The sequence below is a fragment of the Sinohyriopsis cumingii genome, chromosome 11 (assembly GCF_028554795.1).
Source record: "Sinohyriopsis cumingii isolate HCF-2022 chromosome 11, ASM2855479v2, whole genome shotgun sequence".
Lineage (NCBI taxonomy): Eukaryota > Metazoa > Mollusca > Bivalvia > Unionida > Unionidae > Sinohyriopsis > Sinohyriopsis cumingii.
The window spans coordinates 24,734,615-24,761,923 of NC_142971.1; the positions used below are offsets into that span (position 1 = coordinate 24,734,615).

At 34.3% G+C, this 27,309-nt stretch overlaps 2 protein-coding genes across 3 annotated transcripts in view; both read right to left on the bottom strand.

Moving 5' to 3' along the window:
- Positions 1 to 1,780: 1,780 nt before the first annotated feature.
- On the bottom strand, positions 1,781 to 9,072 carry LOC149787797 (guanine nucleotide-binding protein G(I)/G(S)/G(O) subunit gamma-7-like). The gene is made up of 3 exons (XM_089974003.1): positions 8,886 to 9,072; positions 7,036 to 7,163; positions 1,781 to 4,447 (listed from the first exon to the last, which is right to left on the bottom strand). The coding sequence occupies exons 1-2, from the start codon at positions 8,978 to 8,980 to the stop codon at positions 7,058 to 7,060; spliced, it is 201 nt and encodes a 66-aa protein (XP_089830129.1). The 5' UTR covers positions 8,981 to 9,072; the 3' UTR covers positions 1,781 to 4,447; positions 7,036 to 7,057.
- Positions 9,073 to 16,401: 7,329 nt separating this feature from the next.
- LOC149787798 (lipase maturation factor 2-like) overlaps positions 16,402 to 27,309 on the bottom strand; it is a 151,935-nt gene continuing 141,027 nt past the window's right edge. For both annotated transcript variants that reach the window (XM_089974009.1, XM_089974008.1), the window contains exons 15-16: positions 27,013 to 27,118; positions 16,402 to 24,998 (exon numbers count right to left, since the gene is read on the bottom strand). In XM_089974009.1, the coding sequence (XP_089830135.1) occupies positions 24,846 to 24,998; positions 27,013 to 27,118 (259 nt within the window). In that variant the 3' untranslated portion in view covers positions 16,402 to 24,845. The remainder of the gene's footprint in view (positions 24,999 to 27,012; positions 27,119 to 27,309) is intronic.

Sequence of the window (27,309 nt, forward strand, 5' to 3'; positions counted from 1 at the left end):
AGTTTAAGGAGTAGCAATAACAAACGTGCACTATTGTTCAGATGACAATGGGCATTCCATCTTCTGGTCTGTGAACAGTAGAGGTAAACTTAAAAATCGTTAAAGACTCCTAAAAAATCAACATGGCAGAATTTGAAGATGACAGAAAGCATCCTGGCATTAGATGGCTTGTAATTTTATATAATGATGCTGATCCACCATCAAATGATACCACATCCGTCAGCCAAGTGATTTCAGACCACTTAAACCTCTTGCCAGTGGATCATTTTGCAATTGGGTAAATATATGTCCTATGGCTATTATCCAAAGACAAAGCTTTGTACTTCTCAGATTTGTATGCTATTGCCTTTGGCAACTTTTCCTAATCTAATTACGAGACATTCACAAATATGGGTACTCTTGCAGATTTTGTGCTTTACTATGAAGCCTAGTGCATATGTTGGTTACATGTATCATCGAAAGATTTATATTCTTTTAATACACTTGCTAGAGTGCATTAAATATAATGCTGTTCATCCATCTGCCCAATACAGATTTTGTTTCTAAACAGTATCTTCAGTTGCAAAACTTGGCGGATGTCTTATATTTGGTTGGGGTAAGGAAGACTACAGATTTTGGGGTCACTGTCACTGAAAGAAGAAAATATTTTCTGCACAATAACACAATTTAGACATTACATACAATGACTTGTGTGTTTTGCACTTTGGGAAAGGAAAAGCCTACTGATTTGTGGACAAAGATCGAGGCTATTGCGACTTCACAAACAAAAAAAAAGTTTTCTGCACATTAATTTCAATTCAGTTTTCTACTACGTATATGGAAAGCCTTGGTAACTAAGTTACTAGAGCATCTCATTCACAGTCAGAATGATGAAAGCTCACTACCCACTGATAAAAGCACTCAGCCCCAATTTCTTCAGCATGTGCAGTTCAAATAAACAAAAAAGCCCAAAAGAAATAAGACAACTTGGGCATGTACCTTCAAGAACATTTGTGGACAACTTGTATGTTGGGTAAGAATGAAGCCTATTGATTTGGGTTTAAAAACAGTCATGGTCACTGTAACTGAAAGCAGAAAATTGATTATTGCACAGTAACTTTAATTCTTGTCAAAATGCAAATACCAAAGTTCACAGAGTGCTTGCTCTTAAGGTATGTACAAGACCAATGGCGTATGGCCCACGAGTGGACTGTGACCTATAGTTTTAAAACCCATGATCTGGAATATGTTACTTTTGAAATTTTGTGGATGGCTGGCACTTTCAGAAACTCTAAAAAATTCCAAGGTCTAAAGGTCAAAGATCATGGTATGTCTAATTAGGGAAATAAAAGGTTTCTGCATACGTTTATTGTGAGACCGCATACCATGAGCAAAAAGTTCAGGTTACTGATACCAATCGGTTAATAATTTCTGTCAATCATGCCTTCCTGGTGCCTATATACAAGACTAATCAACATGGAACAGGAGTATAATATGCCAGTAATGATGCTCTTGTCAAGTTCTGATTCTAGATTTATCTCTGTCGTGGGTAGGGGTGGTATGCAGGGTATATTTACACACATAAATTGCTCACCATTCCTCTAGTTTTATTTTGTTCCATCTAAATTTTTAGTACACCAGCAATCCATACAATAACAATAATTCATCTTATTCTTTTTATAGCAAAAAGACCCCACCCCACCCCAATGAGTACATCTCATTATTTTTACATAGTTTTGATGCATATAAAAATTTACACAAATCACATAATTTGAGGGTGTAAGAAAAAACACTGCAATCATTTCCAATAGTATACTACTTTATTTGTATATTGTAAAAATGTAGACATTTATATAAACAAAATGTCAATAGAGACTGATAAATAGAGCTGGAAAGGACAACATTACTTTGTAAGCTAGACAATCTAATTGATAACAAGGGTTCCATGAAGGAACTGGAGCTCTTATTGGCTGGAACAAATTTCCAGGTATCTATAGCAAGACCATTTTGTTCTTTTGAACTGCTGAGTGTTGATACCACCACTAAAAGTACAGACAAGATTTTCAAGATGGTCATTGTGACAACCAAAATGAATGCATTATCACCATCAGCAATATTTGTAATTAGGACCAAGTTTAAGCAATGTAACAATAACATTCTAACAGGTGGATTGACAGTGCTAACAGGTGGATGGACAATCAACAACAGACCATACCAAAATCTCTTCTGATTTGGACCTGTAGAGCTAAAACGCAAAAGTATAATGCAGACAGTAAAAAAGACCCAAAAAACTTCTATATCCATCAAAATGAAAGAAGTATTTATTTCAATGTTAAATAAGCAGTCAAATGAAATTCCATATGCTTATGAGCAATTTATGGATGTGAAATCATACTGTAAAATGCACATTATTCATCTGAATTGATGTGAAAATCACACGAAGAAAAATTATAAATGTTCATCAGATTAAAATATATTGCAAGAGGAGTTTTTCTGAACCAATTAACAATAGGTGTTTCAATTTCCCATGATGAACAAGACAAGGCTTTATTTAAAGTATTCTCAAACAGAAACAATTTACAGACTTATCAAAGTATTGAGAACACTTTATACATTCATGTGTTACTTCATTATTAAATCAGTGTCCCCATAAACCCCTACCTCAATGTTTTCATTTTCTTTGTTATTTACCAATCCACATGTTATATACAGTATTCTGTTCAATTTGTTTTACTTTTAACTTGTTTTCTTAGTCTAGTTTACACAAACCTGGAAGATTATATTTTGTGGAAAATGAGGAAATTGTTATTGCTTTGAATATTGGTGGGAAATGGGAAACATTTTCATTTTGCCTTTTTCTTCAATTCTGTTTCAAATAAGTACAGTAGTAAGGCTTATATTGGTATTCATGACTTCTCAGACATCTGTCTGCAAGAGATTCCTTAAAAAGTACTACACTGAAATTGTCAAATTACATCCAGGGATGAAACCAGTTGAAGTATAATCTTCTCGTTGATTTTTTAATCTATTTGATTCTGAATCAGAGTTATGCCTCTTGATAATAGCCTGATTGGTACTTCAAGACCAAAATAGTTAAATACAGAAAATGCCCATTATTAGAAAATATTCATGGCAGCAGAAGAATAGACAGCATGTCACAGGCTTTGGAGGCATTTAAACATCTCTTTAAAATCAGTCATAATTTGTTTTAAATGCAATTCAGTATAAACCAGACTTAATGGATATGAAAAAAATGACAATATTTACTTTTCTTTTAATGGCTGATGAGCATTTTATCTGCAATTTTGAAACATACAAATGTTGATATAAATAAATTGTGTATGCTTAATAAAATGCAATCAATAATAAATATTACGCAAAACACAACTACTATATCTCTATCTGATTCGTTCTGATTTTGCAATCCAAAGAAATTGTCAAAATACTAATCCGAGTTTCAAAACAGAGATCATTAAAGATATAACATCCAACACGTACAATTAATTACACTTCACATCTCAAATATGCAATAAAATTATTTGAGTCCTATAGCAGAAGAAAGAAGGATGCTGTTGCTCAAGATATTTCAGATATTCTCACAGCAAAATTATACTATGATGCACTGGATTTAAAACGTGCTCAGTTCCTGCATTCTGGAAGTTTCCATGCCAAACTTGATGATGACAGTGTTTCTTGTGAATTTTTGTTTCCTAAGTTAAATCAGAACAGTGCAATACCTTAATCGACTTGACTAACATTCCACGAACTCCTTAATAAGCTGAAGCTTGGCTTACTAGAGCTACACTGACATTCCATAGTCTATAAGAAAAAAAAATGTCAACTGCCTGCATTATTGCATCCTTGTTGGACCAGTATGTAAGCAATGGGTCTTCTGGCTCTAATTTAATCAATTATATGCTTTGGCTATCACATGGGAAAATGATTCCACTATTTTACTCAGCTTCTCTCGTGTCCTATAGCTTGTTAGTCAATTGGACATTTTATGGCAAGATATTGCACACCTCAATCATTGTGCTGAATTGAAATGGTCTAAACATGATTTCTTATACTGGCCAACATGATTCTAAATACTCAGAAAAAATTCTTTTATAAAGTGGCCATGTCACATATATTATAAAAGGAATAAAATCAAACAATTATATGAAAAAATGATAACAAAAAGCAAGGAACAAACTCATCAGTAGATTTAAAACATCTGAAGGTACTGAAAATATTGGACCTGCAATCAAGAAAAATTGCACAAGAATATGATAGTGGATTCCTTTCCTAGCTAATGATCACTACATGGCTACACATCACCAAGTCTGTTTTGAAAGTCATATGACACATGAAAAACTAAAGTCTATCAATAAATTATTCATCAAAAATGGTCACATGATCATCACATGGTCTTTTGTTCTGCTACAAGATGATCCACACAAGTCAAAACAATGACACGAGCCATCACCTGAATAAAAGAATTAATGAAAATTAAAATGAAATAAATATTTAAAATGAAATAAATATACCCTTTGATGTAATTTAAACAGGAGTCTCTCGAAAGGACTGATGCTTTACTGGGCAAAATAAATTCCCAGGAATTTAAGATAACACCATTTCTGCCTTTATAACTGCTAAATTATGAAATCATCTCCAATGTTCTTCAACAACAAATTAGTTTCTGTTGTTCAAAATTAGATGCAAACTTTGCACCATTTTCATTAATGGCAAAGCAGACATCATCAGAGAAGTCTACTGGTGAAAACCCTATGTCCTAATGATCATCCTTTCATGGGGCATAGTAACTGCAAGTTTTTTAACACAGTTGTCATGGTAGCCATATTAGATGTACAACTGGCACCATTTTCATTTCGGTCCCAATAGGTATAAGTCAATCAGTGCAAACTCCATGTTGATACAGCCATCCATTTTGGAAAGAAGCTGTGTGATTTTTAGAATGTTACCGTAGTTTTAACAATTTAGTCATTTCACTACACTATCTGCAGTATGGCAATTTATAGTGATGTCTAGCACTGGGGCATCATGCTGCAGACAAGTAGCATTATGTCTCACCCAGCCACATTATGCTAACTCCAGGCTTACCAGTCCTAACACTAACTTTTTAATGCTGAGTGCCAAGTGAAGCAGCTGCTAGTACCATGTTTATAAGTCTTTGGCATAACTCTACCAGGGTTTGGACCCATGACCTCCTGCATCTTTTAGCGAAAAGCCCATGCTGATATGACCACTGATGCAGAAAGAAGTAGCCATAAAAAAATTTTCAAGATGGCAACTGTGCCTGTCATATCAGAAATTATGTCAGCACCATCTTCAATGAAGACCAACTAGAGATTTAAAGAATTCTTTGAAAAAACCCCCCCTGTGTTCACGTGACTATTAAGTCAGGAGGTGTAGTGATAGCAAGATTTTCAAGATGGCTGCCATGGTGGCCATAATGGCTATCAGACTGGTCCAAATTTCATTTATGGCCAACCAGACACTGAAACTAGTCTTATAGTGATATTACCAACCAAGTAGAAGAAGCAATAACAAGATTTTCATGATGGCTTTTGTGGTGGCCATATTGGATATTTGATGAGTATCATTTTTAATTAGGACCAACTAGACATTATAAGTCTTTTATTGCAACTTCAGCATAGCAGCAAGGGTAGCTATGTCATATTGTTACATCTATTTATTTCCTTAAAATGAGATCACCACCAAAAAAGTGGCAACTGTAATTCATACTCTGCAAAATGCAATTGAGATGTTAATCAAAAGATCCATGCAAGATGGTGTTTGGGTTAAATAGTCACCGTAGAACCTGCCACATAACCTAAAGAAGCCAAAAAAGTGAAGTCCACATTACCTTGCATTGTTGACGTACCATTCCTCTCACTTTTCTTTCATTACAATGCATTAATAATCAATTTTGGGGCCCCGAGTGGCAGAGTGGTCTAAAGTGCTCTCCGTTATGGATCACTGCCATCTCACCTCTGTCTGTGTGGGATCGAGTCTTGGATTCGGCTAATGTGGGTATGTGAGAAAGCTTGCCAGTAGTTTCTCTTGGGTCGGTGGTTCTTTCCCGGGTTTTCCCGGGTTCTTCCTCCACCATTAATACTGGCCGCCATGTATAGCCTATCGCGTGCTGAAAAATGGCGTTAAACCCTACAACATAAACAACAACAATAATCAATTTTGTGTCAATTTTCCCTTAAAAAGGACTGTGGAGAGTAGAAAAAAGAAGGCTATACACTGTAGTCTATTTTGTTATCATGTATGCCAGATTTTATAAATAGTTATCATTTGAACAATGTACAAATTTTAATTTTTGCAGCCCAATGGAAAGCAAATTATGACTTAAAAGATATATACAGGCCCATTACTATAAAATGAATCATTTTATCCATTACATCGTCATATAAATGTATAAAAATAGGACTTCTATTATGGAAGCAGTTGCAAATATTGAATGTAACCTATTTTTGAGGTAGCCTTTTTATACAATAACTGTTATACAACAATCATCTGGCATGACAATATGCAAAAAATGTTTCACTATTTTGAAAATTCAACACAAACTTATCCATATATCTGCCAACTTCATCCTATTCTTGCTGGAGAAAGTAATTTCACCCAAATATTCGAGACCAGCACATGCCCTAAATCTTGATTTTCCATACAAAGATTTTCGTCATTTTCAGCTGTAACAGCAAGTGATATCCAGGCAGTATCATCAGAAATTGACCAATCTTACTGAGCAAAAGTAACAGTTTAACACAAGAGATGGACGCAGCTGCAAAAGGTGACATATTACTGTAAGTGGCAATTATTTTGATAGTGAATCTTCATTTGGTAACTGAAGATGTCATATCTTGAATAATTCAAATTTAAAATAAAAAGCCACATATTTAGGTGCAAATCAAAAGTCTGTAAATGTTCAAATGCTAGACTAGGTCTAGCTTAGTTCTCACAGCACAAAATTACCAAATGATAATTGTAATAAAACTGGAATCTACAATGTACAACATCATGCAACCTGCAAAAAAAACTGACCTGACCAGCATGATGAGTTCTGTTACAGAATGATACAGTTTTTCTGATCCCGAAAGGGATTGTCTGATTGATTTACTCCAACCACTAAGGCATCATCTTGTGCATGCTGGCTTGTATACTTCAGAATCCTAAAAAGCAAAAATATACAAAATGATTTTGCTAGAACTAAAAATATTTGTTTTAAAGCTTATACAAATTGCTGGTTTCATATATACATATAGCTAGCTGACTTCAATTCATGTTTGCTGGAACACAAGGGAAGACCTTTTATTTACTGCAAGCTCAACATTATCAAACTAAGACTGCATGGCATCTCATTACTGTGTCTCTGCATTTGCATTTTTTATTTTATTTGATGCGGTATTTTGAGAATAACATTAAAATGTGAGTGAATTTTTTTGTGAAACCGCAAATGATGTCTTTTTAAAGGTCATCCATGACAGCAAGAACTGTAACTCCTCCCAACACATGGCTGCATAAAAATGTAAACGAAATCAGCACAGCATATAATGGGTTCAAAAACAAACATTTATTTTAAGGAAAATGTAGACATTTACATCAAGGAATCAGATTATACAAACATAATGTTAATCAGTATACTTAATTTATTATAAAAGTGAAGTACAATATTTTAATGTGTAATGTATTTTCAAGGTTAACTCGACATATGTGACTGAGAAATTCCTGACATATTATCATTGTCAGTCCATCTAATCTAATCAGGCATTGGTATTCAAATTTAAATTTTCATATTTAGCATAAGCAAGTAAGAAGGAAAAGTTACACCATTCTGCACAATTTGGAAGAAAAAAAAAATCATGTCAATTTTTTTGCGAAAATCAATATAATAGTGTCATAATGAAGAAACTATCTAAACAAATCATAAACAGATCTTGAGAACCATCTTAGTGCCAGTTCCTGCTCTTCCTGATTTAACAGTGTAACAGTTGCCTCTACTTCACGAACTGCATTATATTGTTATAATGGTCAAAATATTTTTTTTAATCATTAGAATTTAGCAAAATATCTTAATAACTAAAATGGCAATTAACTAAATTGAGATTTCAGATCAATGCATAGATGTACAAATACACTGCAATAAACAAGCACTATTCATTTTATGAGCAACATATAATTTCTAATTGTATACAACTCTAGAATATGGTATATCATGCAGAAATCTGGTCGGGTGGTTACATATAAAGAAGGCATCAGAAGTACCAGTAACAGAGTAAAAGTCAATCTATTCTTTGATCTGAATGTTCACAAAACATTTCTTGATAATCATATGTAGAAAATATACAAATTCAGCTTGAAATAACATGAGGTAAAGAATATGCAAAAAGTGCCCTCAAGACTGGTATCAAAATTTCAGGATGGTGTACACGTTTCTGTTTCATGTGAATTTATTTCAAAAGATATAATATAGATGAGTTCATTCTTCAATTTTGCACTCAGAAATGTTAGAGGAGGGACACGCACAGGAGGAATTCAGATGTACATGGATCATGGAAAAAGTACATTTATTCTTAAAGCTGAATGTTCAAAAATAAATTCTATGTGACCATACGTTGTAGAGCATGTGCAATTTTGAGCCTGAAATAACATAAGGTCATGAAACTTCAAAAAGTGACCCAAACCCAGTATTACACATGGTGGATGACAGACGTGTTTGAATGCTTCCTGTGAATATTTTTCAAAATGCATCAAATTTGTGTTCATATCTGAATTCTGCACACTTAAATTATTCAGAAAACATTCCTTTTTCACATCTAAAAGTCTAAAAAATAGCATCCCTTGTTGCTACCTCAGTAACATGGGGCAGTCAAACCAACAAAAAGACGACTTACTCTTCTATCGCCTGTGAGACAGGTATCCTCTGAACGCTGGCTTCCTGGCGCAGCTGAGCAAGTTGCTTTTGCAGATTTTGTATCTGACTGGACATTCTGGGGAAAAGACTTCTTAGAGCAACAAAAAAATAGTGTTTCAATCCTGCATAAATTTATGCCTCCCGGAAATGACGTACTTCTGCAAAGACTGGCTTTTGATATGTTTTTTTATCCAATCTATTTTTGTTGGGCTAATGGATAATATTTCGGTAACTAGTCTGCGCCTCTACCGTGTATGCCCGCTGTGTTGCTCTCTGCTAAATGGGCACGTACATATGTACTAGCATTTCCATTTACTATGTAGGCCGATAAATCAGCACCTCACCCGTGATGATGTTGATTTTCTGGTAATTCGTATTGTCCATCCGTATCAACACTGATTGGGGTGGGTGGGTTGATTTATCGAACTATTTCCAATGGAGTTAAGAATGACTACTGGAAATGGGCCACCAAAATCTGTGAACAATACATAGAAAATTACACCGTTTGTGTTATTTGCGATTGAATCATCATTTTGAGTATAAAAGAGATACACTTTTTTAAGGCAGATTTAGTAGCAAAAATAAATGTAAAAATCATTCGGATCCCACAAGCTTGCGGGTCCCGGTGCGATGGCACCTCGCTATGATCGCTGCTGGTACCAATTGCAGTTATTAACTTTCCTCTTTGCAAACTGGCAAGCCATTCCTTTCTTTTCTTTCTTGAGTTTCTATATTAATTCTTATTGAATAAATAAATAATAAATACACATATGGTTTAAACAAGAAAGATGAGTTAAATGAAGAACAGACGCAGTTTCCTCCTCCAACCGTTGGTGAGTTTCTCTGTAAATTTTACCATCATTCGTCGCGTGACTTTGGTGAATATCCGTTACGCTGGGTTTTTTGTGTTGCGTATTTTCGCCAGCAGATTGCGAAATTCTAATATTTAATAATAATCTGTTTTAGATGATTTTTCTGTGTTCAATTAATTCTATTTATTTCTATCCAGCTGTTCTCTCTTAAAAGCACTGGAGTACCTGGTTTTGTCCATGTCAAATTGACAATCTAACATTGTTCCCTATGACAGTGTGTGACATGCATGCTGAGGTAGGATAGAAAGTATATTTATTTCACAAAACATTAGCATCGAGGTCTCTTGAAAAAGAATTGGTATCTTGATACCTGTACAACCCCAGGTGGGTGGAGCTTAAGGTGTAGGAAATATATTCAGAAATAAACAACAAAACTAGATGTGATTGGTGCATTATGTAAGAGTTGTACTTTCTGTTAGGCTTAAAAAAGTTAAGCCTCTTGGCAACATGTGAGATTATGTTAATTCATATCTAGATCATATTTTGTATTTTTTAAATGATTTTTTTAAAATGTGGTACACATGGCTGAAAATGTTGTGACTTGATAACTCTTACTCCTGTCTAGTTCCAGCATAATTATCTCTCTTAAATACACTGGAGTACCTGGTTTTGTCCTTGTCAAATTGACAATCTAACATTGTTCTCTATGACAGTGTGTGACATGCATGCTGAGGTAGGATAGAAAGTATATTTATTTTACAAAACATTAGCACTGAGGTCTATGGAAAAACAATTGGTACTATGATACCTCATATTCACGAAAAGGACTCATTTGGATTAAAAGGACATTTAAACACGCATTATTAAAACATTATGTTAAGTACTATGGAAAATGCATTATTACATATAATTTAATTTGTGAAATAGAAAAATTGATTGCAAATGATAATGAAACTTAGTCGATCCATTTCGCAGATACCATTCACTTAAAGGACCTATTTTGAAAAACTTAATGTAAAAAGATATATTTAAATATAGCTGGTCAATATATATATATATATCCATCCCCCGGTACATGATTTTAATTTGTAATTCTTATTCATGGCTGTAATGTGTACAGAATATCTTTAGTTCAGCCTGGCCTACGTGACTTGAGTACAGTACAATATAGGATTTATAAATAGATGTTTACATATTTGTTGATAATTAGTAATAATAATCTTAACAGTAAGACTTAAATTGGGGCCTATAGTGTAGTTTCTCAGTGACTGATGGGATATCGATGTTTCCAGAATAATGTTGTGGCTTCTCATTGGTTGTGTGAGGTCACGTGAATATTCTTAACTGACGCAAAATCAATAGTGTATGATGTCACGTTGGGGTCTATTGCGAAGCAGTCACAATCTATAAGGAGAAAGTTAAGCAATCTGATTAATTCGATTTTTGGAGTCATTCACACTTATTGTGTTCCTGTTATAAGTCTGCAGACGTATTTTATGTTGTACTTAGATATATTTCGAGAGGAAAAACATTTATTTGTCCTGTTCATTGGAAATAGAAAGTGCTCATTATTTGGAATATTATTCTGGAACTGTTATAAATTATTTAAAGGTATTCTGGACAATGCTGTCTCGACAATGTCACTGCTCTTGGAGGAGCAGTACATTTTTTTATATATTTTTCATTTATATCTTTGATAATTAATCTGTTTGTTAAGTTTTATAAAACTTGTTGGTTTTCCTTCTTTTCTGTTACTTAAGTTTATGACAATAGACTAGTGTGTATATGTGTGTGTATATATATATAAATTTAAATGAACTTCTCATCATTGAAAATGATGTTTCGTAACTTTTTGAAATCTCTTGGAGAGACAATTAGCTGTGCTAATTTTGTTAATGAACTATGGAGGAAGACAGCAGAGTTCAATAAGAAAAAAGATCAAAGTCATTAGACATCTTGAAAAGAGATTGTGTGAACACCATGTTAAAACGATGTAGTAGCATTCATAATAGCAGGCATATGCTTTTGCTGTAAATACTTACCACCCAGTAAATGATGCAAAATTTAAAAGAATTCCTGACAACCATAACTGAATGACTTTAAAATCCTTCTAACGATCAAGTAAAATATAAGTACATATTCACTGCACTTGAAACATGTGCTAGTGTACATGTTGCTTACATGTTTGAGCTGATAATAGTTTTTTTTTCCAGCATCATAAATAATATGTTTGTAGCTGTGATTTGGTCATGTGGAGCATGGCACAACCTTAAAACATCAAGGCAAGTATGATAACAAAAAACTACTCTCAAACTGGAAACTTACCACAAGAAGTTAAATACTTCAGTTCATCACATCGTTGTCCCAAATGTCTCAGCAATTCTGAAGCTAAGCCAAAATGTATTGATTGCACAATGTAATTTCTTCAAGTCAGTTGAGATGAAAGAAAAGGAGATGCAAACAATGCAGTGGTAAAGATTTAAGCAAAAATGCAATTTTGTATGGAAGCGATGATAATTCCATGTTGAATGATGATTACATCTTGATGGCAAACCAAGATTTGTTTGGTTACCAGTGATGGTTAGGTCAAATAGGATGAAGCAGGGCATTATGAAATATACACTGAGAAAGTTAAGATCAGAGGCAGGTAATACAAAATATACTAGTACTTAAGATATGAATTTGCACAGAGCAGAAAGAACGAGAATATCACAAGAATGTCACATTTTAATATATTGTCTGTTGAGTCCTTATGCTATGTCAGAATTTAAACTTTCAAAACCTTCTAATGAAGGTGCGGATCAAACATATGAACTGCAAAAATAATGACCTCCAGTAAAATACAATTATTTCAGTTGTGCATGCAGTAAATAACAGGCACAGAACTGGCAATGCTATTTTAAGACTACATGACTAAGTAGAAACTCACTGATATACAAGCTATCACAATTTTAAGGACTCTCAAACTTGATTTCTCACTGAGCTCAATAAGTGTTTTGAAACTGCTAAAAAGTGGAGTAAGTGATTGAAAAAAAGTTTTACAATTTGGCAAAATAAATGCCAAATATGGTTTAGTAACAGGGCTTTGCACTAATGCAATAGTTTGGTGAAGCCACATATTTCAACTGATAAGCTAAAGCAAAAAATGCTCAGTTAACACAAATGTACACTTGTCACGATTGCACCTGGCTTGATTTGAGAAATACTGCATGGTAGTGGGCTTATATTAGCTAACAATGAACAAAGTATTTACTTTAAAATCAACAGAAAAAGGAAGTGCTTATGCTCTGAAAATTTAAAACAATCAGCTTATCAATTATCTTTAAGCCTGTATAAATGAATTTCAGAGACCCCATAGCATCATTCTTTGTAGAACGACTATTTGTGTAAACATTGTGCTTGCACTAAATCTAAAACAGAATGAATAGATACTTTTTTATGTATCATTATTGTCGGTCCAACTATTTAATAAGATTTGCAACAGGAAGCGATCATTCAAAGATAAAAATGTGATAGTGATAGATCCTGCTGGTAAACTGGGTCAGAGGTTAGTTGATAGGTACCGATGTAAAAATAGTCAGCATATGATTATGATGTAAAAAGGAAAGCAACTGGTCTATCCTAACTAGCCAAACTAGTTTTTTTTTGTGATGGACAATTATATATATCATCATGGGTGATCATACAAAAATACAATTCTGTAATCAAAGATTTCTGACAAAGTGTTTATATTCATTTTCTACAGCAAAGATAAAAAGCAAACAAAACTGTTCAAAGAAATCCATCCTATTTAGGATGAAAGAAGAAACTGTAATACTTTGGACTGGAACAAAAAAAACAACCATTAATTAGTTTAGAATGTAATTTCTAGTACAAGGGAATGAAGTAACTGCATGGTGTGTGTGTGTGTGTGATTTGGATTTTTAATGTAGCTTTAAAAAATGTTCAGTCATATTGCTATGATGTCTGCAGTGTGGGAGTTTATAGTGATGTCTAGCACTTGGGCATCATGCCACAGACATGTAGCATCATGTCCCATCCAGTCACATTATTTTGACACCAGGCCGACCATTCCTAACACTAATCTCTTAATGCTGAGCACCTAGTGAAGCAACTGTCAGGATCATTTTTATGTCTTTGGTATTACTTCGAACCCGTGACCTCCTGCATCCAAGGTGGATGCTTTAACCACTAGGCCACTGGAGTGGTCCTAACTGTATGTTAATGTATTTATGTTGTTAACCAAAAATGCTTTTTATCATACATAGACAATACTACTTTGCTCATTGTTAGGGTATACACTTTGTGACTGTATCAATCTCATGATAATGTTCCTTACTATTAAATTGTTAATCTTTGCACATTTAGAATTACAAAAGTTTTGATCACATTTTTGAAAACCATTTACTGAATAGAATTTTGATTTTAACTCGCACAAAACTCTAATGGAATTAACATTCAACACATCCTAATTGAATTCAGGTAAATTTTCTTTTTCATTTGACAGATTATCATATAGTTATTTTCTAGTGTCTGAGAACTTAACATCATCCTCAATATCATTGTGTAAATTTCTGTCTCAACAGATCCACAATGAATCAGTGTATGTCAATAGCAGTCCAACTAGACTGACAGATTTGCTTTCAGTTTTCAATACAATAGCCATCTGGATAACCCTAACACTGCAAAGCCACTGTAGACTGGTTAATTTTAGGTTACCAGTAAAGACACTGTCAATAAGTACTCTCCTGACAAATTATGGTTCCATTTGACATGTATGAACAATTAATTGCTTCTGTCCCTAGTTTTACTTTCCTTTCCTGGAGGTTTTCCATTTTTATTACCTAAGACACTTATTCGTCAATTTGGAGAATATATTATCAAAGTCATCTGACAGAAGTTCTTTGTCTCAAACTCGTATCAAGCTTGATGTTTGATTCTACATTCATTGTTGATGAAATGATATTATTTTGGTCAGTTTTAAACCAAACGGTATGTATAGCATGCCACCAAATGTTGTACAGAAGGTCATCCCTGGTCCAAAATGGGAAAATATAGTTTTTATAAGAGAAAAGAATCTTCTTGTCCAGCAAAAGAGAAAATCCCTGGTGGATTATGCAAAATAAGAGGTAAATATGCTAGCTTCTCAACAGCTATCATTGGATCTTGTATGATGCCACGAAAATGTGAAAATGAGCATTAATTGGCATTACTGATTCTTACAAAGATGGAAAAACTGATAACAAAACAATGTCTATATGATACCACTTAAAAAGCAAAGTACTGAAAATGTAAAAATAAAAAATTACAGTAAAAACTTTTGCAAGATAACTCCTTAAAATAAATGTAGACATGAAGTTCTACAAAATAAATGATAAAAAGTAAATATCTGAAACCATTTTGTACTTTTAGAGCTCAAAGAAAATTTTGTTAGACACAGGCCCAGGGCTGGTGACTTAGAAAAAAAAAATCCCAAGTCATGACTGCAATTTCACATGCCTGGACTCCAATTTCCATATGCCCACACAATGTTGCAATTGCTACAATTCAAATAGAAATACAATAGGGTTCAATAGAGGGTTTGAAGGTAATGCAAGTGTCATTAGTGTTCATCACTACACTCAAAAGAGACTGGTGTTCAAACTTCTCAGCTGGATTCTCTGAGTGAATCCTGGTCAGAATCAAGTTGATATAGGTTGATATGTTTGCAGTACGTGCAAAGAATTGCCCGCCCCCATTTTTATTTTGGTTGGCGTGCTTCACCAGGAATTCTGAAATTTATTTTTGTCAGGCTTTGCCAGTAACCATCTGTATCCTAAATTGGCTTAAAAAATGAATCGCACTTAAACACTATTCTTACATTTTAAATGATCATGCTTTGCATAAAATGCAGTAAAATCTGACTTCAACAAAGCATTGCTGCTGTTCACAAACTTGTCAAAAATCTATAATACATATGGCTTAAACTTTCTCATTCACAGCAAATGAATGTAATAGCTTTTGTCATCCACAACCATCAAGCATCTCTTTGATTTTCCTATATTGGGTCATTCCACATCCTGATCATACCCATGCAAATTAGCACAATGGGCTCACTCACTGCAGTCTTTAAATACATTGCACTAGCTGTCCTCAACAAACTAAGTAATACGTGAACTGGTGGTTTATACCCGATTTCTTTGCCTTTTAATTGCAGTTTTACATCAGTTCCGATCATGACTGTTTACCATTTACACATGCTGCATTTAAAAGGCATATACTGAAATTGGTGGTTTTTTCTTCTTCTATTTTTGAAGATTATTGAAAAATTTGTTTTTTTTGAAACATGACCATGTCAGCAGGTTCGGGAGTACAAAATCATGTTTTCAGCATGACATGCCATGTTACAATTTGATTAAAATCAGGTCTCCACTTCATGTAGGACAGTGGTCATGTGATTGCACCATGTTATAGCAGGTAAGTAAACATCTTGAAAATACATTTCTGCATTTCATCAGCATGATCAAAAGTTTCCTCTGGTAATTTTTTCTTCTTCAACAAGCCCAATGGGCACCTCTCTTAGAATACAGGATGGGCCTGATCTAAAATTAAAGGGGCCTCAGGCGCTGAATTTTGTTTAATCACAGACTTGAATTAGTTTGTAAATTGTATGACAATATGGGTTGAAAGAAAACAACATGAAGCTTAGTATTCCATCTTTATTTTCCTTTCAAAGCATTATTTTACATTCAGTGCAAAATTAGCATGATGTGAAGAAATATATTTAATTTACATGAAGTTGTTGTTGTTGTTGTGGGGTTTAACGCCATTTTTCAGCACATGATAGGCTATACATGGCGGCCAGTATTTTTGGTGGAGGAAGAACCCGGGAAAATCAAGGAAAGAACCACTGACCCAAGAGAAGCTACTGGCAAGCTTTCTCACATACCCACATTGGCCGAATCCGAGACTCGAACCCATGCAGACAGAGCTGAGATGGCAGTGATCCATAATGGAGAGTGGTTTAGACCACACGGCCACTCAGGGCCCCAATTTACATGAAGTAAACTTGTTTCTATACATCTAACTGAGAGCCATTCTTTTTATTCACCTTCCACAATACATGTGTGTTCATAAAATTTATTGAAAGCTGGCATGTGTTAGGTGAGATGAATTCAGGTTTAAACACTAAAGTACTTGACACGGGTATAAAGATTTTAAAAGTTATTTAAGTACTATCCCAATAACTGCCATTTAACCCTTTACCTCATGCAAGCGTCTTTGGACGCCTCTACTCCATTCACATGGAAGTGCCTTTTGATGCCTGCTGTAAACATCAGCCATTTTAAGCCCGTTTTTGTAGCGCCACCTTCGGGGAAAACCCCTTATTAGATACTACATTCATTTCTGAAAATGACAATTACGTCAGATCATGTGGTCACTGTTTATGCTCTGGTCGATATCTGCTATTTAAAGTAACTGGGTCGTAATCTCCACTCTCCAAAATGGAGGTCGCGGATTTCATTCAGTACTTACGAAGTTTTCACAATTAGAATCACAACTATGAATGATTCAATAACTTGGGTAAAGTCTCTGATACTGATGTAGGCAGCAATTAGTTTTTATAAATTATCAAATTCCGATGACTTAGTGATGTAAAATCAGACAAAAAAATTTAAATTTCGAGTATGAGAAATGGCAGCTACGGTTGGTCATGCGGCCTCACTGACATGATGGTGAACGAGTTCTCTCAAGATTTTAAAGCACATAAATTCTTCACAAAAAATAATTACACAGCTATAACAATCGGACTTTACTCTTAAATTTTTCCACACATAATAGATGTGTACCAAAAATGTAAAATGGTTAAAATTGCTGTTAAATGTAACATACACTACATTGCTTAACAGTTAACAGGCAGGCTTATGCGTATAGAGTCGAATAGGTAACAGGTGTTCTATTTGTAGCGCTCTGCACTTTGTAACTATGCTCTATGAGGTAAAGGGTTAAAATGAGAAGTTTGAGTCGTAAGGTCTTTGGGTTTAAGAAACACCATTTAATGGACACATGCCTCTATGCATTCAAAGAAACTAATACTGTTTAATAAAGAGCTAATCATTGGACATTTTTTATAAAGCTAACTGACAATCGAATACTAATAATCACTGCCCATACTCTAGTTACCCAGTATGAAAAGCAGTTTCACTGCATGCTGGGGTAGCGCAGTACCTTAATTTTTTCTCTCACATAACTAATGGTGTTCAATTGTAAGATGCTCTTCTACTGTTCCTTTTTTATATATACATATATGAATGATTTTAGTCATAAGTCAGCATGCAGTAACATGACCATTAAAAAGATTTGTTTAGCAACAACTTAAATTCTGATGATATGTCATTGTTAAACACTTCTACTTCAGTTTAAAGGACGCTGTTAGAGACAAATGAAAATTTTGCCACTGAAATAACACTTTTTTGAAAAGATACAAAAACAAATATCCTATATACTGAACTTTATCAACTATCTGAAATATAGATTGAATGGACAACATAAATAATATATTATAAAATACATCAGAAGGGATCATACCACAGGCATCCTTGTAATTGACATATCATATGACACACTGTGATAAGCATAGTTTACAGTCAAGTATATGTAGCTATGCAGTGAGCACTTTTTGGCTCTGTGAACATACATACAACAGGCATAGCCAAACAAAATACAAAATACTGCCATATACATCATTGCTTAAAGCACTATCTGTTCATAACCAACATAAACATAGCACTTACAATGAAATATGAACAAATATATAGTAGGATATAAGCAAACATGGGTAAAATTGTTTAGATAACTAACTGCACAGCAGTTTTGAGATGCATTTACAAGCATTACTGTAATTCCAGAATATTTAATAAGGCAACTACATAGAAACATACTTATATTCAAATATTTTGTAAGTATTACTGTATTTGAGAATAGTTCATAAGGCAACTATATGGAAATATATTCACATACTTTGTAAGTAATACTGTATTTTGAGAATAGATCATAAGGCAACTACATGGAAACATATTCACATACTTTGTAAGTAATACTGTTTCTGAGAATAGTTCATAAGGCAACTACAAGGAAACAATACTTATATTCACATACTTTATATTTCTGTATTGAGAATAGTTTATAAGGCAACTACAGAGAAACATACTTATATTCACATACTTTGTATTACTGTATTTGAGAATAGTTTATAAGGCAACTACAGAGAAACATACTTATATTCACTGTATACTTTACATGCATTAATGTGCTATAAATAGTTAAGAAGGCAAGTATTACAATTATAGAGCAGAACTGAAGTTCTTGAATTTCTTGTCTACCTTGAAACATTTGTGAAATTACACTAGTACAGTATGACCCCACTATAACGTGGTGGTTGGGGTCCATAGAACCCAATCTAGAAAAAGTTGTCTATCCAAATTTGTATCTCATCCGAATTCAAGCAGTTTTTTTTAGCAATGTACAGTCTGCATATCACCCTTGCCATAATACTGAAACTACTCTTCTAAAAGTACTTGATGACCTTCTCTCTGCTTTGGATAGCGGAAAGATTACAGTCCTCACCCTCCCTGATTTGTTGGCAGCATCTGACATAACAGACCTTGATATAAGGTTCTTTGTTTTTAATAAAGATTGTGTCAACTTTCTTCCATGAAGGTGTGTTATTTGAAGTCTGGGGGACCAAACAAATGCCTGTTTCTTATTGCAGCAGCAACATCAATTAATTGCAGAACACTGCTTCAGAATGAATTGTTTATTTAGTATTTGTATAGAACTATCATTGCTTCAAAGGTGATCAGTTTTCTTTGAAGTTTCAGCAAAACCATTTTTTTCTGAGGGCATTTAAAAAACAAAAGGAATTAGCCATCATTTGGTTGATTGTAACAGTTACTGTTCCTGCTTTCAATGGTTGGTTGAGTGTAGCTAGTGCCGGTTGCATAACTATTGGAGTGTATCACTGCATACAATACCCAGGCCAGATGTCAGCATAAACAGATATAATAAAACAATGCAACGTTAAGATGGTTTGTCAATATAAACAAAGAATGTATCAAATAATAGATAGATTCCAGTGCATTTTATGTCAAGTTTGCGGCTTCATTTCAATTAAACTGAATTTGAATTTCTCCACTCCAAACCCATGATTGCATATACACGTTTAAACAGTCAACAATGTCGCAAAAAAACAAAAACAAACTGGCAGTTGATATACTTTGTCAACAATAAAGGAAAATATGTAATTAGCAACATTAGCATTCATACGTGATCTGTTCCCCAAAATGATAACTAACTTTACATTATTTTTCATACTTTTCAGAAAGAACTTTTTTTGTGTATGAGAAAAATACATGTGAAATTTTGGGAGCCATGCCAAGATAGTGTTATATTCGAATTTATGTTACAATGGGGTGTGCTATAGTGGGGTCACACTGTAATGAATTGTTCTTCATATTTCACTTATAATATGAATAAGCAATATCTACAACTCACAGCACATCTTATACTGCCAGAACTATGTATATGTCATTTATGATATAAACACCTTCTGGAGGTTATCACTTTTTTGGTGACCACAAGTTGCATATTATGTTCCAATTCACCATAAACATCTTTGTCACAAATAAAATGATTTCTAAGTTAAATTAAAGTCTCACCTGAAAACGAATCTACCAAAAAGTCTACATGCATTTAGATGAAAAGTCAGTTCTACTGATTTTGGTAACAATGTGAATTTGGATGAAAAGCTAATCTTTATTAAAAAAATGACTTAAACATTCGCAAAGCAATGTGTTATAACTTTTGTTCATCAACATTCATCTTTGATCACCTATTAAACTTCAGGTGAACTGGGTTGTTCTACCTAGCTTCATTTACATATGCAAAATGGCCCATGGCTCTCCTGCAGTAGTGTTTAAATGACCAGGACTTAACATGACATTACCCCAACTATTGTTAACCAATTAAGTAATCGATGGAAGCAAATTTTTATGTGTGTGTGTGATTAGGATTTTTAACGTAGCTTTAACAATTTTTCAGTCCTATCGCTACGATGTCTGCAGTGTGGCAGTTTATAGTGATGTCTAGCACTGGGGCATCAAGCCTTAGACATGTAGCATGATGTCCCACCGTCATATTATCCTGACACCAGGCTGACCAGTCCTAACACTAACCTCTTAATGCTGAGCGCCTAGCGAGGCAGCTGTTAGTACCATTTTTGTAAATCTTTGGTATGACTTGGCTGGGGTTTGAACCCATGACCTTCAGCTTCTGAGGCGGATGCTCTAACCACTAGGCCACTTAGCGGTCAGCAAATTTTTATAGTAAATTATGTTTCTCTGAGAATACTTACCTAATCACATAAACTTTTAGGAATGCCACATCTCGAATCCAGCCCTACTAACAGATGAAAATTCATCTTTTCTATCTTGATCATATAGACAAAGGGCAATAGCTCCTGCCAATTACCTCTTGCCAACATTAGGTGTTGCCAGATTTTAAGCTGAGCGAACTACCAACAAGGATGCTTGTATAATAGGATGGTTGGGAGGATCTTCAATTAATATGACTTGGCAAGTATTCTTGTAGAAACAGAAATTACTATAAAAGTTGCTTTCCCCATGGAATACATTCCCTGATTACATGAGAAGACCATGTAGTAGGTGGAGGGAAAGCTGAGCATTCTATCTATATCATGTGTATCCATCTATTGAAGAAAGGTTGGATCCCCTATATGAACAATAACCCATTCTCCTGCTTAAAGCAACACAGCCTATGGTCATGTTACTGCTCTATCAGATTACTTAACAAAATGATTATTTGGAAACCTTACCATGAAAAAATCACTGGCAAATCCAGGACTGGCCATCATCTGGACTTGCAGCCACAGCTCCACCAGATTAAGATTTTGTCTTTAAAAAGTTAAATCCTAAAACTAGAGAAGGTTGAGTCTGTATACCAGCCAACAGGTTCTATGATATCTTATACCAAAATGTTATTTTTGAAATAGATGCTCAGAGATCGCTTTCATTTCATAAACAGAAATCCTCAGATCTTTTAAGATATCAGAGTACACTGAGCCACTTAAACCAAGAAGATAAGGCTTGAGAAGTGACATTTTACTTTTCTACCATCACAGGGAGAAACAGTCATTTGTGGTTGCCACAACTTCTCTCTGTACACATCAAAGAATGTTTGTGGGCATGGACAGGATCTTGCTTGGTTGCTGCTCTGTTTATTTATAAATGAGAGGAAGCATATAATAACTCTAACTGCCCACCAATTGTAACTGGTTCTTACTCATGAAGTCTGATTGCATCATGAGGACCACCCAACAATGAACCAATACTAATCCCAAATAATCACAAAAATGTGAATACATGGCTTGATTTTCACACGCAGACTTGGATAAACGGGAATCTTATTCTTTACTATGTTGTGTATGTGAGCAAAACTTAACTGTCAACACTTTCAGGTGGCATGGGGAGGTGATGGCAGGAGTTGTTGCCCTTCGTCTATATGATCTCAACAAAAAAGATTAATTTTCATCTTTTAAAAGGGCTGAATTTTGCATGTAGCAGGCATATACTGCTAATGTTAATGTGACTGGGGAATGTTTGGTGGCTCACATTTTTTACTGCCTCTAGGATGATCACCTGTATATAACTGCCTTATGGATAGTTTTTAGTTTTACATGCTCTAAGAAGCAGACCTACCAACCCTGACGAGTCTGTCTCAGTAAGGCAGTTGATTTTTTTTCCGTAAGATTAATAACTGCAACTGTAAAGCTGGAAAACGTAATTAAAAGTTTGATGCATGGACAATAAACATTATGTTCAACTGAAAAGTTTGTAAAGTACACACAGACTTTATTTACCACTAGTACAGTTGCACAAACTCAAGTTCCAAACCCTATGCAGCTCAATGGTTTGTTGTCATCTTTCAATTCTTTCCCATTTCACATGACAGCAATCATATCTCCCGCCATGATACATATTAAAATTGTCCAATAAATGTTTTCATTTTCCACTTTTATTCACAAGAATCTGAATACTCCTTTTTAATCTTCTGTGTAGATTAACACTTTTCTAGAAGCTTATTTTCCCTTTCGTCTTAAACATACAGTGTTTTCTAGATGCCATTTAAAAAAATTCTATAATGAACAGTTTGACCATGCAGACGCTTCGCATGAACAAACAGGTGCAGTTTAAAGCGTCTGGGGTGCTGCTTTACGATAGTCTGGTTCCCTAATTTCACTTATTCTAAGATGAAACTCAGATCCAAATAAAACACGGATGAACCAATTATCCGTATTTTTCAGCAATGATCATTTTTCTGTAGTTTTTGCTAGTATGCCCCAAGTCCGTATTTTTAGGGCAATTTTCCTAAGAGTTACAGCTAATTGTAAGAGTTGGCAGGTCTGAAAAAAGACCCACTAGACTGTTTATAAAGACTACAGGTTATGGGCATATATCATGACAGTCAAGAGATGTCTCTAGGTTTTTTTTATTGTTGTTGTATTTGTTGTTAAGATGACCAAAAATTATGTTTCTCAAAACATGAGTGTTTGGAGAGGGGGGAGTAGAAAGTTGTGTTTCTCATGTTATAGCAGATATGCCCTTGAACAAAATTTTCAAATTGGCTGCTGTGGCAGCAATGTTGGATATCAGTGGCACCATTTGCATTTTGGATCAAACAGACATAATAAGTCTTCTTGTGAAAACTCCATATGGAGTAGTGTAGTTGTTTTTGTATGGAAAACAGTGTAAATAATAATTATACAATTGGTGAGGGATTTCAATTTATCATAGTTTCTGGCTGGAAATTTATGTGCTCTCACCACTGGATTTCAAGAACTCAAAATATCCTAGCCTTTATTCATGCTGGAAAACCAGCTTCTATTTGTGTTTATTGTTAAGTACTCAATAAATTGAAAGCTTAAAAAACATTTTTTTATACCAGATCACAGACAATTTTTAAAAGTAATTCTTTCAGGAAAAAAAAGAAGAGTGTTGTTACATGTGATCAATACAAGTAATAAGGACATATTAGATAGCCAAGATATGGCATGTACCCCACTATCTCCAGTCCAAGGAGTGACATTGTAATAGTGGGTTGGACATCACATTTCTTCCATTTAGAAAAAAAAAACACCAAACAGGTGAATAGTAATGATTTATCTGTAAGAATAATAGAAAATGGTTAAAAATGACACAGGTTACAGTAGTTGTATTAGAGGAACAGAAAATGGTTAAAAATGACACAGGTTACAATACATGTATTAGAGGAACAGAAAATGGTTACAGATGGCACAGGTTACAATAACTATTTGAAAGATAATATAATGAGACATTAAGTGTGCTTCCAATCAACTAATGGGGCAAATATCTTTGCAATGGACGTAACAAAGGACATTTTTTAAATTATCCAGATTAAGAATATTTCAAGTTCAAAACAAAGTTGACAAAACAAAATTCTGTCAACTTAAATCTGTTAGACTGATAATTCATTTGGAGAGTCGTCTAGATTGTTTCATAATCTTTAGTGAAATGTCAAACATGGCATACTGTTCATTCAATCTCTAACCAACTCCAAGCATTAAATGATTACACTTTTCATATTCTCATATTAATATTCAATATAGTAAGTAGGATGGTTTTATTGGTTGTCTCCATTATCCCAAAATCACAATACCACTTTGATATTTGAAATGAAATTGCTACAACTATGGGACAAACATTCCGATGAAGCCTTATGCTACATATTTTGCTGAATCAAAAGATATTTTTTTTACACAATATCTATAGGGAAATAAATTTACATATGGTGTTTCAAAATTAGGTATCATGGACAACTTATAATAACAAGGACACTTTTAGTACACTTTGAAACATAACAGGATTCTAAACCAGATTTCTCTTGCATGATGATTTGGAATAGGGCCTAATTTTGATATTACTGCTATCTGAAAAGGTGCCCTTTTTCACACTGAGAAAGTAAAACCTTATACAAATATTCTTAAATGGTGACAATATCTGCATTAGTGAACACCTGTATTGTTGTGAAGGTAAACACCCCTGTCCTAGATTCTACATGAAGAGTCTGGTGAGATAATAGGTAGCTAATGCTGCCACCATCAGGGACATGATGAAGGTAAAACCTTCAGGTTGACCTATGTAGTTCCTCAGCCATGTTAACAGAAGGCTGGTTATAGATTCTGAGGCTGATTTCTTCTTGTCATTCTGAAATTAGAAAACAATATGCATGTCAAAAACATAATATAAATATGACTTGGATGGATGATGTATGCTATATGACTTTTAAAAAAAAAACTTCAAAATTTGTTTAAATTAACATTGCTGCAGTAATGATACATGAAGTATGCCTACATTTAGTACATTTGTATTCTGTTGGTTTTAACAGCAACATAAACACACTGTTGGCTTTATCATGCTGAAGAAATGTAATCTAAGTATCATTCCCAACAATGTACTGAGGCTGATACTGGCTTGCCTGGGTGGGGATCAAACCCAATACTCTTCGCTTGAGTCTGAAGCTCCACCAACTGAGATACCATTATGTATCTTGATTTGATATAAGGAAATAAGTAAAATGGAAACACTGTACTCATGGCAAAAGCAAGCCATATTACTTAGTGAATCAGTGTTGATAATAATATAGAACAGTAACTTTTTAAAATAAATGTCTTCCATATCTAATGATTTAATTAGAGACATTTGTTTTATTAATTACTGTTGTTATATAAAAATTAAAAAATCACATTTTTTATTTACAGTTCTTTTGTGGATTGACACCATGAAGACTGTTAGGGTGGGTGCAGCAACACAGCAGTCAAATCTCACAGCCTCGAAGCTCAACATCTTTTAATGATCACGAGTTTACTTGTTATGCGTTGTATATTTATTATATTATTTCTGAATTCAAATATAAATTCCATTGCATTGAGAATTAAGGGTAGCTTTAACAATTTTTCAGTGATATCACTTTAATGAATGCAGTGTGGCAGTTTATAGTGATGTCTAGCACTGAGGCATCATGCTGCAGGCATGTGGCATCATGTCCCACCCAGTCACATTATCCTGACACTAGGCAGACCAGTCCTAATACTAACCTCTTAATGCTGGATGCCAAGCGAGGTAGCTGCTTGAATATTTTTTAAAAAGGTTTTGGTATTACTTGGCCGAGGTTTGAACCCATGACCCCTCACATCTATGTCTTAAGCTAAGTAACAGAAAAGAGCGAAATCCAACAAGTTTTGTAAAACTGACAGTAAAGTACAGCATTCTGAATAAAATAGAAAGTTCATTTAAAGAACATTCCAAGTTATAAACAAGGTAAGGTCTGTTACTGACGTTTTCGTAAATAACACGAAAAACAAGAGAAATTTCCAAAGGAAAACCCAACATCCTGAACTCAAATCCAAGAAAACTTGTTCACAAAAAATTATATTAGTCATGTAGGCCCAAATTCCTACCCTCAGTTATGAACAAAGGTCAACCACACAATGCAAAAATTAATATACATAACATTACAAAGGCACTTTTTCATCAATGACAAAAAGACCAAAATGAGAAATCCTCTACAACTGACCCACATCATCTGAACACATAGTTTTAAGACAGGAATTTGGCCCAAACATGATATTTGAAAATTAAAATGCCTAGTTTTGAGTGTGTGATTTGGATTTTTAACTTAGCTTTAACAATTTTTCAGTCATACTGCTATGATGTCTGAAGTGTGGCAGTTTATAGTGATGTCTAGCAATGGGTCTTCATGCTGCAGATATGTAGCATCACATCCCACCCAATCACATTATTCTGACACCAGGCCGATCAGTCCCAACACTAACCTCTTAATGCTGAGTGCCTTGTGAGGCAGCTGTTAGTACCATTTTTATAAATCTTTGGTATGAGTCTGCCAGGGTTTGAACATGTGACCTCTGGCATCTGAGGTGGATGCTCTAACTAATAGGCCACCGGAATGGTCAACCACTTGAAATGTTTACCAGAGATAAATATTAGTTCTTGTAGATATAAAATTAAAGATTAGTAAGGGTTCAACAGTGCTTCATGAAGTCTAAATATATTTTACAAAAATAACATCAGATTACCAAAAACAAATGCATCAAGAATAAATTTTTTTGTACTTAGGAAGGATAATAGTTTCTATGAATGAAACAAACACACCTCTGTGTGTTAGAAATGAACATTCTAACAAGAATTAACATCATCATACCTTGGAATCTATAAACCCATAGTGCTTGAGAATCTTAACAAAGTCTGCCTGGTCCTTGGTTATAGTTGGCAGGTATTCTCCTTTCTCCTCTCTCCACCACCAATCCCTGGGAAAATTTCACAAGATGACACTGATGAAATTTTAATTAAAAGATTACGTGCAGTGGTTCCTTATTATAAAGTACTTTAATTTAACACAGTTCCATATATAACAGGTGTATATAATGAATCCCTTTTTATGGTTGAATTCTATTTTTCCATATAATGTAGCCCTGTTAAGACTACTGAACGTACAGCA

Excerpts from the sequence above, each read along its gene's own strand:
- LOC149787797 (XM_089974003.1), bottom strand. The coding sequence starts at position 8,980 with ATGTCCAGTCAGATACAAAATCTGCAAAAGCAACTTGCTCAGCTGCGC. Across the intron at positions 7,164-8,885 it reads GTCTCACAGGCGATAGAAGA|GATTCTGAAGTATACAAGCC; the intron begins GTAAGTCGTCTT and ends TTTGCTTTTTAG.